Source organism: Sander vitreus, chromosome 22 (assembly GCF_031162955.1).
Source record: "Sander vitreus isolate 19-12246 chromosome 22, sanVit1, whole genome shotgun sequence".
Taxonomy (NCBI): Eukaryota; Metazoa; Chordata; class Actinopteri; order Perciformes; family Percidae; genus Sander; species Sander vitreus.
The window spans coordinates 18,425,789-18,446,279 of record NC_135876.1 but is presented as its reverse complement, the minus strand read 5'-3'; the positions used below and the strand labels follow the sequence as shown (position 1 = coordinate 18,446,279).

The window sequence follows — 20,491 nt, the reverse complement described above, 5'->3', positions numbered from 1 at the left end:
TAACACGTCTCCATTGTTTACACTGTACAAAAACTAAGTGTAAAAATGACATATAGCTCTGTAAAAACACAACTTGTAATTTTTACACTTATTTTTTTGTACAGATTTAACAAACAAGATGTAACATGTAAATTAGTGAGCTTCAGAGTTGCTGGTACGTGGATCTTGTTACCTTCAAACAGAGCCAGGCTGTTTCCCCCTGTTCCCAGTCTTTGTGCTAAGCTAAGCTAACTGCCTGGTAGCTTCATATTTAGTATTGCGCTAAATGTATTGATCTCCTCATTTGTCTTTCTGCAACAAAGTGAATATGCACATTCCCAAAATGTCAAACGATTCCTTTCAAGGGTAGATGGACTTTCGTAGTGGGCTTATTTCTATGCTAGTTCAAAATCTTTTGCTTACCTGAAATTTTCTCTTTAGATTACATATTTTTTCTTTTTTGTAGAAGGGGATTTTTTTTGCAGTGTAGACATATTTCCTATCACAACAGTCTGTGAAGCAGAATGTTCCATCAGCATGCCAAATACTGAAACAAGCCTGCTGCAAGGACAATTGAAAGATCTGGGAGTGCATTGCAAAGGAAAACACAAACCTGCATTACAACAATCCGCCATTTGAAACTGTTCTTAAAAAGGGGTTTGAGATTGGATTCTAGTTTATGTTTCTGTTCGGGCTGAAACAAACTGTTTCCATCATGCCATGCTCCAGTCTAAAGCATGCACCATTACATTTTAGGGGGTCAACTTCTAGGCCTGAACGTATGGTTGGCCAAAACAACTCATTCAGGGAGTGCTGGGCTCGGGTGAAATGCTAAATAGGCCAGAGTCATCAAACGTAAGACATGCAGCAGAATAAACTCCTACTTTGATCCAAGCGTGGGATCTGATTGGGGCTCTCTCATGTCCATCTGCCTCGCCGGCATCTCATTGGCTCCGGGGAATCCAACTGGCTTCCTAAGAATTGGTGAGGATTCGAAGGTTGTCCGATTAGAGTTGTGGCGAGACACACACTCAAGTACGATGTCAGAGGGGGAACACCTGGTGGTTCTGGCTGTTTGTATGTCTGGATGTGTTAAGTTCAAGGGTCTGTTAGTAGGTGCAAACTCTAAAACTCAGACAAGGGCAGGCACTGGAATGGGCATGTAACTGTGTCCATGCATGCACAATGTGCAGCAGAGGAGGAGCTGGGAGGCATCCTGCTCATTTGAGGGACACGCTCATTCAACAAAGTTTCTCTGTGAACCAAAACAATCATGCTTCACACACACAGACAGACAATACACCGACAACGGACACACTGGGAACTTGTGTATCACAGGAAAAGGAGCAAACAGGCAGTGTGCGAGTTCAGCTCTATCGCTCGGTTCTGAATTGCAAATGTGGATGTTGCATTGATGAAGTAATGTGCGGATGAAAGACAACATGCATTCTACTGACACCTTTTCACTCATTTCCCAGACCAAATCGCAAACCTTTTAGTTTTTTTAGCATTTCCACTGTTCACCACCTTAAAACAGCTGGCCTAGGACCAAGAAACCTGTTTCATTATCGCAAGCTAGCAATGTTCCTTAGCAACCCTGGGTGTCCTATAACACCAGCAGCAAGAGCAGCAAGGAACGTTTTTAGGTTACTTCAAGGACAAAGACCACAATTAACATTACAAAACAAGGTTCAGAGGTTCATATAAAAGATCAGGACTTTATAAATAATACAGTAATACTTCATTGGAACTACAAGCTCAAATAAAAATAAAAAAATCCCGAACCTGTGCACCAAACTATGGGAGGAGATGGTGAAGCTGGGTTCTCAAGAACAAAGGAGCAGATCCTTCAAGAGTAACTTAACACCAGCTAAAAATCACTCCAGTTGTTATATTTTTCTTGTGAGTCAGTGCGCCTTGACAACACTGTTGGATATGGTTACACACTTTGTCACAAATCTGAAACTTTCATCCAGAGGGGAGAGAGAGGTAACTGAAACAACGGTCTTCATCTTGGTGTTACGTTACTCTTTAAGAAATAGAACCTTTTTGGGCGCCCGGATAGCTCAGTTGGTAGAGCGGGCGCCCATATATAAAGGTTTACTCCTCGACGCCAGGGTTCGACTCCAACCTGCGGACCTTTGCTGCATATCATTCCCCCTCTCTCTCCCCTTTCAGCTGTCCTGTCGAATAAAGGCCTAAAAATGCCCCAAAAATAATCTTTAAAAAAGAAATAGAACCTTTTATGGAAAAAAACGGAACTGAACTGGTGCTAAAACACGTAATATAAAGAAGGTGTGGTAACTCAGATCAGCAGTCATTCGACTTTGTGAAATATATGCAACTTAAGACGTGTTTTACCCTCAGCCTTGGTGATACAACGGCCCACCGTGATAAAACACAAGAACTACAATAATAAGTAACCACTTGGCATTAAAAACAAGCAAAACTTTTGTTTGTATAAAAATGTGACGAGAAAAGATTTCTTTCCACATGGCAAATGAGTTATGTTAATATGCATCTGAAATGTTATGCCCAGGATGATGCTGTATTATTTTTGACAGATTTTTCTCACCTTTAAGAAAACATTTTAAAGCACACACAAGACGAAACCTCACAGATGACTATGCTATTAATTAGTCTCTCTCTATGAAATCTACATTTTTACCTCATTGTGTTTTGTGTGATACAAAAGTTTTCCAAACCTGTCTCCTAGAAATGTAATCTATATACTATGAATTAGCCGTTTTCTTTTAACATAATAAGAAAAGGTTGTTAATTTATGTATTATTCAATTCACGTAACCGGACTGGTGTCAAAGTCCTTTGCCCACCATCTGCCTATGAAACATAAGGTGCATCCTACAGCACCAAAAGTGTCTCTATTTGGGAAAACAAATTAGTAGTATACAAACGTAATTCCTAGGACACATGGTTGAGTATTCATAGCACTTTATGCAAAGCAAACTGGAATTAAATCCTATTTTAGCAGCAGCTTTGCGTAGGACAGTGTTTGTTCTGCAGAGCGAGTGTCGCTGGGACCATAAGGTCTCAATGACACTGCAAACACAGGTGGGCCGCCCTCAGCTGGCAGCCGCGTGGGGTCTGAGCTGGATGGAGTAGAGCTGGAGCATCAAACTTGTTTGCCAGAGGACACACACTCTCTCACAAAGCAACAGAGAGAGAGAGACACCTGGACAAGTCACCCTGGACCATCGATCAGATCCTCCGCAGCCAGCCAGGCTGCTCTTGGGGCTGAGGCCCCAATGCAGGACAAGCCTGTTCGACAAGCCTGCTTAATTGTAAGCGGATCAATCGTGCTGCAGATACTGAGAGAATGAAACCGAGAGGGACAGAGGTCCACTGAGTGAGCATATTGATCTCCTTTCTAATGACCAAACCTGCCACACACTGTGTGTGTGTGTGTGTGTGTGTGTGTGTGTGTGTGTGTGTGTGTGTGTGTGTGTGTGTGTGTGTGTGTGCGCGCCTGGGATACTGATGTTCAGATCCTTTGTCAAATATAATAGATAGTACTAACAGAAGTACTAGAGCCTGGACGCCTGCAGACAGCAGCATGGACATCACAAAGATAAGACCGCTGGGCAAACGAGACAACAAAAACCCATGAAGAGCAAACAGAGGGGAAACATTCAGTCACAGCAGCAGTTGGGATGGTGAGAAGTGGTTGCACAGAGCAGTGAGCATTGCTAAGGATGCAACAACAAAAAAGAAGCAGTGGGAGAGATTCAAAACAAAAATTGAAATAAAAGCTGAACAGAGACACACAAAGGTCAAGGTTTCACTTCTCATAAATATGATTTTTTTTTTTTTTTTTTTATCAGATTCTATGAGATCACAGTGTGGAAATGGTTTGGTACAGGAATGACCACTGTGGCTGTCTTGTACTGTAGGGCTGTAACTTATTATAACTGTCATCATCTTTTTTCTTATTATTCCACGACCGTATAATACATTGGTTTTGTTCGATCAGCAGTCTAGAAAATATTTAGCCTTTTTCTTGCTATCCATGCTAATGCTGTGGCACTAGGGATAGCAATGTCTGCCGCTTGCTCCACCACTATATACACACCACTGTGTATGAAGAACCAGATATTTTTTCAGCACACACACAGAACGGACAGTCAGGAGATATTCACTGAATTTGACAAAAAGTCTATTGGATTTGAATCTCAGCCTCCACCTTTAAGCACTATTGTAACATAATCTATACGTAACATAACATTTTTAGAAATGTTACCTATACGGGCACCTGTTAGCTTACCTGGTAGAGCGGGCGTCCGTATATAGAGGTTTACTCCTTGACTCAGGGACCGCGGGTTCGACTGCGGCCCTTTGTTGCATGTCATTCCCCTTCTCTCTCCCCTTTCAAGTCTAAGCTGTCCTACACAAATAAAGGCCTAAAATGCCCACAAAAAAAATCTTAAAAGAAATGTTACCTGTGACAGCTATGTTTCTGGACCATTAAATATATTCCTTTTCTAATACCTACTTCCAGGAATATACATTAGTTTTTCTTTTTTTTCAAACTCTTTTTTATAATTTAACAACTGCATTGTGTTTAATGTTGTCTTGACACAAGCAGCTGAATGACATCAAGTGTAAAATGAGGAAAATTATGAGTTTAATCTGGAATTGTGTGATCAGAAAATAAGTAAAAACCACTAAGAATTTCATACCAGCTTTTGGTATGTGGTACGGTTGGTGCTAAAAGATATTGTGGTTCGATGCCCAGGTCTTACTTCATTGCCTGCAAATGATTTATGACCAATTCCATGTTTGGTTTTGAAGATTTATATCAGACTAGTTCAAAGTGAAACCACGGCCTGTTTATGATCTCAATCATTCCACACAAAATCAGACAAATAAGGATTTCTATATGCAAGCCGTGCAGTGATTAGGTAGGAGTTGAATGTTGACTAGGTCTCAGACTCACTTTCTGGCCCGGCTCTGGACGGCCTGCTGCTGCTGCTGTTGCTGTTGCTGCTGCTGGACCTGCTGGGAGGGTGCAGGCCTCTTACGACTGGGCTCCATCACCGGGGAGGGCAGGCCCGGCCGCACCGCTGGGCTCCCTCCGTATGGTGGGCCGGGGGGGCCCATGGGAGCTCCCTGGTGGGGCATCCTCGCTCCAGACGGCATGCCAGGACGCTTGGGAAGAGAAAACAGGAGAAAAGACGGGTCAAATACATGTAGAAAACATTCTTCACTGTGTTTTTTTTGATTAATTATAATCACAAAATTAGTGCTTCTAAAAATATAACAAAGGAAACATTAGATCAATTGCAACTTTTATGCATTTCCTTCTGATGGACTAAGAAGTTTTTTGTAAACACACTCATCCTATCTGACAAAGTCGAGCTGCAACAAAGACTGTCATGCAGCTCGTCATCCAGACCTCACACATTTCTAGTATTTAAAATCAAATTCTGGTGTTTGCTCTGGTTCTATTGAAACTCCTATTGAGTCACCTATCTTTTGTAACATTTGGTAACATTTCAGTTATCAAATAACAGTTAAGTTGGTAAACATTAAGCAATTTTGTGACGTCAAATTACACGATTTCTGTTTAGAATCGTAGCCAACTGGGGCTGTAAACATGAAAGAAATTGTGTAGTAAAACGTCAAAGGACGTGCAATCTAATATGGGCTTTGTTTGTGTTAGACAGTCGACATTAGAGACCAACATGAAATATGAGGCAAGTTTTGAGCCCTAAAAGTATCGGTGAAATTATTCTGCCAGTGGTGTGTGAGATACATTCATTTTGAAACATTCGAAAACTGATACTATTCGGTCTTTATAACACTGGGTTTCCAGAAAATGCCAGAAACAAGAACTGCACCGAGCAGTTCAATAAGCAGCATTGTTTTGTTTCCATCTTTTTTTGTTCTGTTGTCTGCTTTAAACAAAAAAATGTTGATGGCTAAATCTTCATTTAGTCTGTCACACGCGCACGCACACACACACACACACACACACACACGTGTGCGCACACACACACACACACACACACGCGCACACACACACACACGCACACACATAAACAATGCAAACAGTGTCTGAGCCCACAGTCTCACACTCCCATCTTGACGCCCGGGAACAACTGGGGAACTCTCACCTGTGCTTGTCACTCCCATGGCAACAGCTGCCTCCCGCCTCAGTTTATTGTCTGAAACCAAATTATGGTTTGTGTGACAGAAAGAAATCCTTTGACTCCTTTGAACGACAGCACAGACCTCCTACTGTGTGTGAAGAACTGTATGCCTTCTAATATAATACCATTTTATGACTTTAAATGCATCAGAGGTGGAAGTTGTGAAGTGAAGTTCTAATCTTTCTGAAATACGTCACATTACTGAAGCTAAAGACTCTCTTTACTATGACTTTACTGTAATACCTTTCAAATTTCAGGTTATCCTACGGATGGGCAATATGGCCATAAAATCTAGATTATTTTTAAAAGCTTGGGGACAATTCACGATTTGAATAGATTTTTTTTTCTCTGCAAAACTCTAAAATAATTACTAAACTGATTACTTACTGATTGAAACATCAGATTCGTTTATGGGTTTATGTGCAAGAGAGTTTATATTATAAAATACCTGCATAGCTTACAAGGCTGTCATAATGTATACACAGAAAATACAGGTTATCTCATACAGCTAAACAGACAGATCAGATAACTAAGCAGAACACGGATATGACATTTAATATTCAGTTTAATTACAGACAGAGCAGAAATGTCTGTCATGACTCAAGACAGCTAATGTAGCCAACTATCATTTACGTGACTTTTCTGACTGAAAAAAAAAACGTTTTGTGCACCTTGTAAAAACTTGATTTTCATGATGCAGACATTTTACACCTTATCCAAAACCAAAAATGTAAATGAATCAAATTAATTTGTTATATTGCCCAGCTATAGTTGATGTTATGCCTAAATGCTGCATGTTTTTACATAATTTTGCATTTAATCAAATGCTAAATTGGGGAACCCAGGGGTAAGAGGGAGGGTGAGGGGTCTGATAAGGACCCCATGGCTTACTTTTGCTCTGGGGCCGCCTAACAGGTTTATCCGGCCCTGACTGTTTTATGGTATGATTTATAACAATGCGTCATATTCCGTAAGATCATTGCAGGGTTTGTATATAAAGTCTTTATCCAAAAAAAGTACCTATAACTTTTAGATAAATGTAGTAAAGTATTTCCCTCTGAAGTATGGAAGAGTAAAGTTGCATAACATGGAGGAAATGTAATACAAGTACATCAAAACTGTGCATAAATACAGTGCTTGAGTAAAGGTCCTCCACCACTCAAATGCATTTTGAGCAAAAATTGATCCAATAATATGACAATCATTGGCGGTTTCTCAGTTAATATAAAACTATAAATATTCTACAAAGGACAGACAACTTGTCACATTGGACATTTTTTAAACCATGAAAGATGCTCAGAGTCTATTCTTCTTCTTCTACCATTCTATTATTCAAAAAAACATCTAAACCTCGTTGTTTAGCAGAGATGTGACTTAACAGACCCGAATGTTTAACCATCAAATGTCCTTTTTCAAATCAGCAAAGAAACTGCCTGCTACATTTTGTAACAGAATGAATAAATGTTGGAGAGAGAGAGAGAGAGAGAGAGAGAGAGAGAGAGAGAGAGAGAGAGGACAGCTGAAGGATACAAATCAGGAGTTTTATAAGCTCACGTTTTTCCACCGTTTGTCACCTCTAAATGTGGATTACTGCAGGTACAAACACATTTCAGATTTGATCTTTAGACTGTCCACAAACATGTGAAAAAACAAACAAAGAAGAAGGTAATAAACAGCAGGGAGGGCACAAAAAGAAAACTAGATATCAAACTGGGTTCAAATGTAAATGCATGTATTCATAGGTAGATTTAATAACTCATAACAGCATACGAGAGGCTAAGACAGGTGTATTATGTGCCCTTTGAAATGGTGACCAAGCAGAGATCCTGTGATAAGAAGCCCGAGCAGGCGTCGCTGTCACTCTGGCTGGGAGTTTATTCGGCTGGGGGGGGATATTGGGGGGTCAAAGTAACTGAGAAGAGTCTGCGAACGGGAGAGGATAAGACAACATATGGTCGGGGCCTCCCGCTCGATTCTTGTCGCCTTGTGGAGCTTTAACAGACCCCCTTCTTTTTCTATCCCCTTCCTACTTAAGCTGGACAATAACACCCAAACAGACCAGACTCTCAGCAGTCAGACTTCGGTTACAAGCGTCTGCCTGGAGAATTTGAGCCTTTCAGATAACAGAAAACCATAGCTGGATAATGTGTAGGATGATTTTCCCCTAACTCCACACACACAATGAGTGGTACTTTATAATCTGACCTGCTGAACTGACTCCAACACTGTGCCCGGAGCTCAGCCAGCCAGCAATTGAATCTGCCATGTGGTTGGATATCTGAGAAGTGTGTTGGCATCTCTGGAGGGATTTGAAGTTGCTAAACTTAACCCACACTGTACTAAACATACGAGTCTGTGGGTTGTAACGTGGATGGTCCCTTTTAAAGGCTTTGAGTGGAATCAAATCTTTAAAAAAAAAAAAAAAAAAAAAAAATGATGTTCCTTGAATGTGACATGACTCATATTTTTAGGGCTCAAACTTAAGATAATTTTAATTATCTGTTTATCGTCAATTAAGTGTCCGAAAACAATGAAACATGCTTGTTTTATCAGATATTGAGTTTACTATCATGGAAGAATTTATTTTATTATGTTATATATTATATATATATATTGTTTTAGATGCAACTCATATACAGTAAATATTTCATTAAAGATAAGATTATAGACGGTTCTCATCGTAATTGACAGTTTTGTTTAAATATTACTTTCAGATTCATTCATAGCCTTTCTTGTAATGTATGGACATAATATTGTATATCAATGCGAGGGCTGGGCAACAATTCAATTATATCAGTGTTTATTGACTTTCAGTGGAATCGTGATGATGTGAACCTGAGATTTTAAGATATCCCTCTCTGCAGTATCTGCTTCCACCCTAATACAATATAGCTTAAATGGATTCTCATTTGTGTTGCTCACAACATATAAAAAGATTCAACAGTGACCTTTCTTTCCAAAAACAGTGTCCCTGTTAGTCAGGATCCATAGCGACATTTTATAGCGGCTATTTCTTTGGTAGAAAGCATTCAATGATCATGGCAAGGTCTTTTGGTTAATCAGAGTAACTGGGACATTGTGTTTAGAGAAGACGAGCGGTTGAATCTTTTTAAATTTCACTCTTCAATGCTGTGAGCAGAAGATTTGTTCCGTCTTTTTTGTATCAGGGGTGGAGGCAAAAAAAAAACTCTCAAACTCTCAATCTCAAAATCTGGGCAAATAAAACCAAAACTATCTGCATGGATGGATTCCACTTTTCTGTCATTTGGGTGAACCAACCCTTTAAGCATAGTAATCCAAAATGATTGATCCAGTAGAATGTTATGTTCAAAGGTCTCACACAAACACACATTTAGACGTTACGGATGACAACGCTACAGTGGCGTATTATGTTTTTGTCTTATCGGGGGTTTCCCATGCAGAACGCTGGGAGGCCTTTTTCATCACTGCGACCCTCACACACGCACACGCGCACACACAAGCCAGAGAAGTAACACAGCAGGGGGGAGGTGAGGCAGATAATGAGAGAGAAAGAGGAAGAGACCTCAGCCCACCCATCAGTCCTAGAACCAGACCTCGGCCAAACACTCTCCCCCACAACACACACACACACGGCTGCTGGGAGGTAGGAACACTACGACCTTTGGTAACCACAACAATGTGTGCATGTATTAACATATATATTCTTATGTGTGTGTCGATGCATTTGCACATGTGTGCCTCACGAAGGGGGGAAAGGAAACGTCATCCCTCGCCACAAGCTAACAAACTGCGCCGAATTCTCCCCATATCCCATACTATAAATATTTCTCCATTCTCCAGTATACACAACGAGGAACCTGCCACAACTATTATCACAAGACTTTTCCATCTTAAAAATGTAGGGGGGAGAAAGAGAGGGGAGAGGCAGACCATGAGAGAAAAATAAGCAGAGGGAAATATTTGGCTTGGAGCAGCCAGAACCTCATCAAGGTTAATTGGTCTGTTGAGAGGACACACTCATCTGGCTCATCAATCACCTGGTCCATTGTTTCCTAAAGTCTGTCTCTGCACGGAGGGGCTTCAACTCCAAAGCCCCTGTAATGACCGCTCCTGTCAAAAGACACAATACCTCATCTTGTTTCAGTTTATAAATCTACCTGGTGTCAGTACGGCCAACATTAGCACTGATTAAAATGACGAAAATCAGACCTTAGTCGAGATAGTTCAGTGATTTTTCGACATAAAAGGATTTGACAAAGTCTTTGTGACCTTCTTGATGTACTTGAGGATTAGAAAGTGATGCCAAGTTTGAGGATCTGTGCAAAGGTGAAATTCAGTTCAGTGGAAAGTAAAAACCACATCCAGAATGAGACATTTATGATGTAGGAGTTAGGTCATACTCAGTTATTTGTTAAGGTCTATAAAGTGTCTTGTTTTATTCAATTAACCAAAACCATCTAAAATATTCACCTTCGTAAACAATCAGCGTATATTAACATTTGAGAAAGCCACAACCGGTGCATTTTTGCTTAAAAAATGAAATTGCAGATTAATATGACGATAAACAATCAACCAACCTCTGCTCAAAGTATTTTTTTTTAAGCTCTAAAAACTTTCCAACATGGGAGTCAGGATCGATAAATCATTTTCTGGAGAAAAAATGGTTTAACAAAAGGTTAAACATGCTCTGTTTCCAGCATTTCCAGTTTGAGGATTTGCTATTTTTATTTTTCATATATCAAAGAAAATTGAACATCATCGGGCTTTGGACTTTTGGTTGGACAAAATAAAACATTTCCAGCTTTGCAAAGTTGTAATGGGTATTGTTTGGCACTGCACTGAGTAAATGAAAAAATAAATAATTGGCAGATTAATCTGATTGAACTCAGAAAAAAACAGAAGACATTAAACCTGTGGCGAAGGATCACATCGTATAAAGGGGGAAAAGATAGGGAATCACTGTCATAAAGCACCAGTTCATTATCACACTTGTCAAAGCCACAACTGCTAAAACTTTCAGCTGACGAGGACTTTTACATCATCCTCAAACCTCTCATTCATTCAGCTTGTCGCCAAAACAAACTACTACTGTCCTCCATGTTGTTATTAATGTAAAGTATGCTAATAGTTGCCTAACCTCTAACCATGAGGACCACTTGACTTGACATGTCATGCTAGATTCACATGAATGGACTGATTGTTCTGCATGATTTCCAGGATTGGTTATCTACACTACTACGTCCGTTTGTCTCGTGACCTTACAGGTTCAAATCCTTCCACCAACTAACAACACGCTGCCTGGAAGGCTGCTCTGACTGTGTTGTCATTCCTTCCCCCTCTGTCTGTGACTCTCAGGGAAGCAGTGTGCTCCTCTGTTAGCCAAATGGGGAGCTGGCTGCTTCCTGCTGCTGCTTAGCTTCTATTCCTACAATTATCCATTTGTGTGTGTGTGTGTTTAAAATCCACTGCTCCCCATCCTTCTCCTGCCTGCTCAGCTCCATCCATCCATTCTGCTCCACTTCTTCTTCTTCTCTCCAGCCATCTCCTAACAGGCTGGGATCCACGGGGGCTGGAAATAACCTTCACATGGCCAGCTTTACCCAGCTATCTTTCACATACAGACCGCTGCTGCTGCGCCGACTCATGCACACACACACACACACACACAGACAGACGCGCGCGCACACACACACACACACACACACACACACACACACACACACACACACACACACAGATGCACACACACACTGATGCATGCCAGCTCCCTTCACAGGACTGACGGACAGCGCCACTCACCACTCCATGGACCAGGAACTCAAACAGTTTGCTCTTGGTGGCTTTCCTGGCTCCCCCCGCCGTCTCCTCCGTAGCCATTTGCTCAGTCCCTTCCGTTCACCCTGCTATGTCTTCCCTCTCCTTCTTTTGTCTTTCCCTCTCCCTTCACCCAGCCTCCTGTTCCCCTCCCCTGCTCCACTTTCCTTCTCTTTGTGCTCTCCTTTACAGCACTGCCTGTCCCTGACTCTCCTTCTCTCTCCCTCTCTCTCTCTCTCTTCCCTCCCTCTGACTCTATTTTGAATGTGCAGCAGTGCTGCCGAGTCTCTCAATGTGTCTAGCTCACTTTTTAGTTGAGCTGCCTTTCAGGAGCCCGGCACGTCGCTTGGAGGTGGAGGGGGGAGGCTGTTGCGGGGCTCTGGCAGGGGGGTTTCAGCCAGCCCACCCTGCCGCTCCCCCGCACAGCTGTTGCATTCCATTGGTAGATAAGGGCATGCGGTGCTGCGAGGTTGCCGTTTGGTCTAAACGGGGGCTGGGGAGGTTAGAATCAGTTTCTCTGCTGCAGCTTCCCCCCTGGTGACCAACCCAGAGGCCACGGTCAGCACACACAGACCTCTGAGTGCTGGGCTCATTCTCAAAAAAGGACATTGGGCTCTTAAAGGGGCCACGCTGCATATCATTAACACATGTGTACACACATAAACTGCCATGTATGATGGCGTCATGACGTGGTGGTGGTGATGATGACAAGGAGGAGGGTGATGCAGTTTTTTCAACTGAAAGCCACTTAAGGCGGGGAAATTAGTCTTTGAACGCAAAGCTTTTCTCACAATGTACTCGAAAGCCACTTCACAAAAACAGAAAAGTCAAGAGCACCTTCACTTCCTGTGTTTCTGTGCTGGCCTTTGTCAGAGTGCATTCGGTTAGGAGTATTTCCTCCACTCACCTCATTAGCTTTTACCTTTCACCCACTAGTTGGACCAGAGGCTACACAGGCTGTGGCTACAGTGTAATGGCAAACAAACAGACCAGTCTGCACAGCAAGGTGACTGTGTCAGTTGACACGTGTAATAAGGTTCTGTTGGGATTTCTTGCAGGCTGCTTTTTTAAAGATTTCTTCTCAAATTGCAGAAAACTGAAAGAGGTGAAAAAAAAGAAGAAGAAGAAAAAAAAACCAGCCTTCAATGGACAGAAGGATGTGAAGTGAAGAATAAACGACTTATTGGGGCACAGCAGAGCAGTACACACACTGACTCACACACTGGATTTTTAGGTTGTATGTCTCCAGTACACAGAAGCCCGAGCTTCGCTCGTTGCCACACAGGTCATTATTCTGACTAAAAACCTCACCACGTTGAAGATTATGACTCTTTCATGTCTCCTTCTGCTCCAGCCCCTTTTTCTTCCTCTTCCTCCCTTCTTCCAGCCATCAGATCGGAGGAATGAAATATTCATGAGGTTATTTGAATGACAAAGGAGGTGAAGTGGGGCAGATTCAAAGGGGGCCTGGCTTGTGACACATGAAGGAAAATTGTCCCTGTTATTGTTTCCTCTTCCTCTGTTTTGCCTGTGTGAAAATGGCAGAAAGGTGGCCAACCAGGTATCAAAGTAGAAAGGAAATGAGCCTCAAGAGTTGATGGAAAGCTTTGACACAAAAGCTGCCCTTCAAATATCACCACATTGTGATAAGCTTGTTCCTTAAAAATGGCGCGAGGGATATATGTTAGAAAACAGGATGTTCTCAAGTTCTGATCAGCACTGAGAGGAACACTCTGCAATTATTGAATGGACAGCTGGTAAATGGTTCTGTGACCTCTAGGACAGAGGACCCAAGCGGTTTTTATGCATGCATATTATCCATTATACGTGACGTCAAGACGCCATTACTGACAGAAAAGTGAGTTTATCATCTAACAGAGAAGCAGGAAGCGAAGCAAGATCGAAATGTATGTCCTTTAAACTTCCTTCACACCCCTGATTATTAGTATGGACTTATTGATAGGCAAAATATGACCCTCCCATGTGTTGATGACAGCTTGTGGCATTAGTTTGCTTGTTGGTGACACCTGGTGTTGAGATGAGTGCAGTGCTGCTGTCATTAATCCAGTCTGTAAGGCTTTGACGACACAAGGAACGCAAACCTCCTCTGCAAAATTTCGCTTTGCGGCCTCAATGCATCTGGGTCCTCCCTTTAGTCAAATACTGCAAAAATATAATCATCCACATTTACGCTATGCATTAGATTAACCTTGTGTTACATAACATATGACACAAGCTTTAAATATATATGAATCACACAGACACACAAGGTTTTTGTCTCAATTTCCTGCAAGGTCAAAAGCTCAACCCGTCGAGCGTATCCATGCAGATTTTGAGATTGTGCCAATCTCCCGTTTCACCAGCAACGGTACGTGGGTTTAACGATAACAAAGAGATACAGCAGCTTGGGCGATGCAAAAGGGAGCCTTAAGCGCAGGAGTACCCCCTGCCGGAGCCCCACCACCTCCCTCACCAAAGCCAGTCAGTCTGACCAAATGGTAATGTCCCAGTGTGTAGCATACAGGGGGGTAGAGGGGGCTAACAGGGGGTAAGGGAGCAGCCGTAGTATTATTAATGACCAATAGAGGGAGCACACAACCATGCAAGGGAAGTGCTGACTGTTTGAATGGAAGCAGGCATCCATGTTCAGAGCCTGGTGGTTGCAACAAATGGAAGAACATGAGGTATCATAAAGCATGAAGGCCTAAAAACGTTGCAGGGACCAAACTCTAATCACTACTCAACCAATTTCATTTTCTGGAAACATTTTATGGGTTTTTATATTCTCCCCTTCCTTATTTGGACACAAGAGGGAGACAAATGGTCATGCCTCATATGCAAACTGTCTAGCTGGTTTTCTAACCTGCAATACTGACTTTGTCATTTACAGTGTATAGCAGTGGATCCCAACCAAGGACCCTCCAGTGTGAAATACTGGATACTTTCACTTCTTCAAGCTTCATATACTGGATACTTTCACTTCTTCAAGCTTTATACAACCTTTAAAAAGACACAATCTGTGAAGTAGGGCTACAACTAACAGTTGTTTCCATCATTGGATACATTCTTATTAATCGTTTGGTCTATAAAATGTCAGAAAATAGTGATAAATGACTTTCACAGTACTCCAGAAAACCAAGGTCTTAAGCTGACTTGTTTTGTCCAACCAACAGTCCAAAACCTAACCTCAAATATAAGCAGTTTACAGTGATGTAAAACAGAGAAAAGCAGAACATACTTACAAATGATATGCAGAAACTAAGCAATGGTTGGCATTTTTGCTTGAAAAGGGACTTAAACGTGACCCTAATGAAGTTAAAGTTCAGAAAAAAACACCCTTTATCCGGGTTAAACAACCAACCCCACATCTGTCATCAGATTTTGATTCAAATGTTTCTGAACTCTGATTGGTGCACAAAAGTATGTGACATCACCTTTTTCCAATCTGGCCCCACCTACTTTAAACCAGTGAGAAAAGCAAGGACAAAACCAAAAATCTCTCATGTGAAATAACCCAAACTGTTGTAACAGGGTAAGGGTCTTTAAGGGGTCTTAAGCCAAAAACTGCTAGTGTTTAGAATCACAGTTCCATGAAAACGTGCTGCATTCAATCAAAGTTCCCAAAAGTGGTTAAAATATCAATAGACAATTACCTGTTAATCAAGTGGCATCATTGCAGTCTGCGTTTTCTTCCATCTTTTCTAAAATTACATACAACTAGGCATGGGCTGATATATGATTCTGACGGTATGATAAAAATATCACGGTTTCACGGTATTGCAATTACAGTTTTTTTTTTTTTTTAAATGTCTGGGTTAAAGAAAAAACCTTTTCCCATTGAACACAATGTATTTTATTTTTAAACACACTGCACAGTGGCAGGGAGAGGGATTGCTAAACATGCACGGTATGACAGAAAATGTTGTTTTGAAACCTTACCTTGAAACCGGGAACCGGCCCATGCCTAATACAATGAAGTTCATTATGAAGGTAAATGTATTTGATTGCTTTGCGCCGTTTAGCCGAAGATGATGTGTAACAAAATAGGCTGAGCAGAAAGAAAGAAAGGAAGGAAGGAAGAGAAATCCATACATTGATGGTTTTAGCCTGTTTTTCTGCAATGGCTTCACAATAACCCCGGAGAGGAAGGGTAGAGTATACAAAGAATAAAAATGTTATACCGGTGCTGATGTATAACGCACAGTTCCCAGTGGCAACGTTTACATTCCAGAAACCACGAATCTGCCCTAGTCAACATTATTGTCACAGACAGATGGGGTGCACTAGGGGGAATATGGACCTTACAGAGGGCATGGAGTAAAGTCTGATTCCCTCCCACTGCTGGGCCCCACTCTTTTTCTCTTTCTTCAGTTTAAGAGCTGCACACAAAACCCAGCTCAAGCTGCTTAAAGGCCAGAGCTCTCGGAAAGCTGCTCAATGGCCATCAGCCACCATCAAAGGGACTGTTCAATTGCACACAGACCTGCACCTTCACTGAGGGGGATTAAGGAGAGGAGTAGTACATTTCAGTGCCGATTTTGTGCAGCTAAGCATGTGTGATGAAGGGGAACCTACAGAGCCAGAGAAGTATCCCATGGTTGCTGAAAATAAGGGCATCTGCTGATATATTGTGATCAAAGTGAATTGGTACAATAAACCGCGAGGAAACAGGAGAATGATTTTGCACAAAGGCGGCAGTGCTATATTAAGAACCTAAACTAAGAAGCTTCAGATACGGAGTTTAAGGTCGACCTTGGATTTCAGGGCTTGATTGGGACAAAGCATCTTTATCCAGACAGCATTTATGGTTCAGCTCCTCGGCTGCTCCCGAAAACAAGGAGGCATTGTGGGTGCAGATGGAAAGACGGAGCAACAGTAATGAGCCCAGTTTTCCCGTAAGCAACGAGCAACACACCGGAACAAGGCCTGAAGCTTTACCTGCTTCGGGGCATTTCCTGTTTGCTGTAGCCATGACAACGGCATAATCTGCCTTGCGTCCAAAGCTAACAGCCAATCGGATGGGAGCGACGCCAACTGCAGTGGCTTAAAAACTGGAGCAGCAGCTGGTGAACTGAGCAAGGAACTATTCCAGAGCTGAAACGTTAAAACTAAAAAGAAACCCTATTTTTGAAAACAGAAAAGCACTTCAGTTTGCTGTGTTAGTCAGCGTTGAGGTCTCCGGGGTAAACTTTGACACAAATATACAGTGAAAAACAGTCACTTTCCATAAACAAACCCAAAACTACTACCATAAAATTCCACCGGACGAAAAATAAAAATGGCAGATTAAATCCACCACTAGGAACTCCCTCTCCCCTCTCTCTCCTTTCTTACTCGGCATCCAAGCTCAGCATTAGCCCTGATCTTTCAGCACCACTCTGCCCATGCAAGATGGGAGAGAGAGACGACAGAACGAGGGCAAGATTGGTATGTGCAGGGCCGCATCGAGACCACTCAGAATCCAAGAGATGAAAATCCGACCAGGAGGTAGCCTGACAAATCAACTGCTACTGTGTTTGCACATGCGATCGTCCACGGACTGAATGCAATTTTATGTTAAAGAGTAGATCCACCTCAGGATCATAAGACACCATCCAAGTAGCAATTAGAGATATTCATCTACAAGTACACAGTGTATTAGCCCTAGTTTGTGTAAAAACATGGCTATTACCTCACAAATTGGTGCTAATGCGGTAAATATATATTGTGCTGTGTGTTCATATGCACCTAAACCAGACATATATACGTGATTTTATGTCTAAAATGATAATGATTTAAGGGCTATACTGAAAGGGGAGACTAGGTTATTTATTTGCAATGTAATACAATGCTGCACAGTAAATAAAGATGAAACCCAAGTAAGGATAACAATTAATTCAAGCTTTGCAAACAAAAGCCAAAATGTCAATGCAAAACATTATTTTTCAGCCCTTTCAGAAAAAAATCATAACCACTTCATCAGTTCTCATGAACAACGTCACACATATGTTTTGGTATAAAGGACAATATAACGTGAGGAATTGCTGCTTTTGTTTGTCTCATGTATGTACATGTATTATCTTTCTGGCCTGATGGTCAGATAAAACGACAAAAAGACAAGGAATGAGGTCTTCACCTAAATTGAGCTTGACTTTTTTGGTGGATTTATTGAGAATGTAATCATCTTAATTAATCAGATTAACTGATATAGAATAATTGTTTGTTGCAGCCCTAAAACTAATGATCAGGTCATTGAGGCCTGATTCAGATTACAAAAGAAAAAAAACGTCCATGAATCTCTTTGAAATGATTTTGTTGTTGCACCTTTTTTGAAATTATAAATTAGTAAAAGCTTTTGCAGCTGAAAGGGAAGGTACATGTATTAAGCTGTGACATCAGCATGCACACATAATACAACATTGCTGCATGTGTATTGGGTTATATTAAAGCTCTCCAACAGTGAATGGTGCAGTATTGAGCGTTAACATCTAAATGGGTCAACCAGCAGCTCGGTGAACTGCAGCACCATTAGGACCCAGACAGTTTGTATCTGAGTCGACGGCACAATCTCATTGGACTGCTAACTGTACATTATGAATGGGAGTAATATGCAACAGAAAGAAAACCCCACAGATAGTGCTTTAGGTAAGAGAACAGTGATATTAAAAAAACTGTGTTATAATCGTTTGGTTTGCAGGGACGGCGCCATTGTTAATTAGGTTACAAAGCGCTCAATTTAAAACCATGAAAACCTATAATCTCTCTGTGGAAATGACACAGTGGAGGTTCAGAGGGCTGTGTGAAAGTGATCTTTATAGGTTGGAAATTATATAAAATGAATCTTCTATATTGTGGTTGTAAGTGTTCTGTATGTCTGTGTAAACTATGCCAGAGCTGCACCTCTATATACAGCACATTTTGCCATATGCTGCATTTCTATACTGCAGTATTCTTGATATTGTAATAGTAAAAAATCCTATTAAACTTTCATTATATTTAGCAGGGCTGTGAGTAATTCATATTTTTATTACTGATAAATATATAATAATGCCGATTATTTTCTCGATTATTATATATTAGTAAAAAACGGCTATCACAATTTACCAGAGCTAAATAATATGTCTTAAGATTGCTTGTTTTGACCAACACTGTCTGAAGCTGAAAGATATTTAATTTCATATTACATAAGATGAAGAAAAACCAGCAAATCGTCACAGTTCAGAAGCTGGAACCAACTATTTTTTTTGGCATTATTGCTTGCTTATTACTCAAATATCAAAATGATATGCTGATTAATTTACTGGCGATCAACTGTTTGCTAATCGTTTCAGCTCTAATATTTTGTAAAATAAATAATTTTCCTGTAGGCTCATTTGTTCCCGGGGTAACAAACAGCCATTGAGCCAGCACATTCCTCACCAGCCAAAAAAAGGAAGTGCTCCATTGTCCATTTATCCCTGCAAATAACACAAAACACAAAGCCGGGGAACATTTAATTGGGTGACCTGCTATTTAGGAAACAAAGCCAAATGCTTCTGGCTTCCAGTCTGTCTAATAATCAATCTTACTGCTTGTGCAGAAACAGTGTGAAAAAAAAGTTTGACAAACTTGAGAAACTCTGAAGCTGAAACACTCAGTGAAAACATTGATTGACCTTGATGAGTTACCCAAACTAAATTTCAAACATGACTGAACAGACTGGGGTGTATATATGTATGTATATGTGTGTGTGTGTGTGTGTGTGTGTGTGTGTGTGTGTGTGTGTGTGTGTGTGTGTGTGTGTGTGTGTGTGTGTGTGTGTGTGTGTGAGAGTGTGTGAGGGGAGGGGAAGTCCTATGCAGCTTTCCTTAAAAAGCCAGGTCAAGCATTTAGCAGACTGTAAAAGGAGCTGATCCTCTGATCCTCTCTATCAGACCTCAGGAGCTGTGACGGTACCTTGCATACTAATGGGGCTGTTCTCCTTTTCTTTGTACTGAAGGGAATATCTGTGCCAGCAGAGGAGCCAGGGAAGACTGCGGTCTTAAATTTTGCCATTTTAATCCTAGTTTTTGTGCCTGACAAGGATCAACCACTTCTACAGCAAAAAGTTGAAAACACATCTTTGTATTCATGCCACAATTTTAAATAAATCACAAAACAAGTGCAGAGCAGCTCAAACGCTTCATAAGCTATAATTTAAACTGAACAGAGAGAACAAGCAAAAGGAGATAGGACATTCCTGTAGCTTTGCATGGGAATTTTATGTATATCCTATCTGGAAAAAGTATTTGCATACAGGAAGGGAGTTTTGATGGACTACATATATGGAAAACCAACACAAAGGCAGGAATTTATATGAAATAAGAGTGGTTATATATTCTAATTCAATATATTATAATTTATGTTTGCTAATTGCACCCAAATGGCTGGGTCTGTTTTTTTGTTTCATATAGAGCATCAAACTGAAGTGCATGTGATGGTGCTCTTTGCAATCAGCAAGCAGCTGAGTCACCAAGTCCTCCCTAACTCAACAGTTCTCTACATGAAACCAGAGCAGGAGAGAGGGAGAGAGAGAGAGAGAGAGAGAGA

The 20,491-nt window shown here is 41.2% G+C and overlaps 1 protein-coding gene across 9 annotated transcripts in view; it reads right to left on the bottom strand.

Moving 5' to 3' along the window:
• The window catches only part of smarcd3b (SWI/SNF related BAF chromatin remodeling complex subunit D3b), a 36,822-nt gene that overhangs the window by 14,142 nt on the left and 2,189 nt on the right, over nt 1–20,491 (bottom strand). For 2 of the 9 annotated variants that reach the window (XM_078280663.1, XM_078280664.1), the window contains exon 1: nt 864–947. In XM_078280663.1, coding sequence (XP_078136789.1) covers nt 864–922 — 59 coding nt within the window. In that variant the 5' untranslated portion in view covers nt 923–947. Of the gene's footprint in view, nt 1–863; nt 954–4,932; nt 5,145–11,929; nt 12,308–15,186; nt 15,296–20,491 lie in introns of those variants that run through there. The other 7 variants (XM_078280665.1, XM_078280662.1, XM_078280658.1 and 4 more) reach the window with 7 other exon arrangements.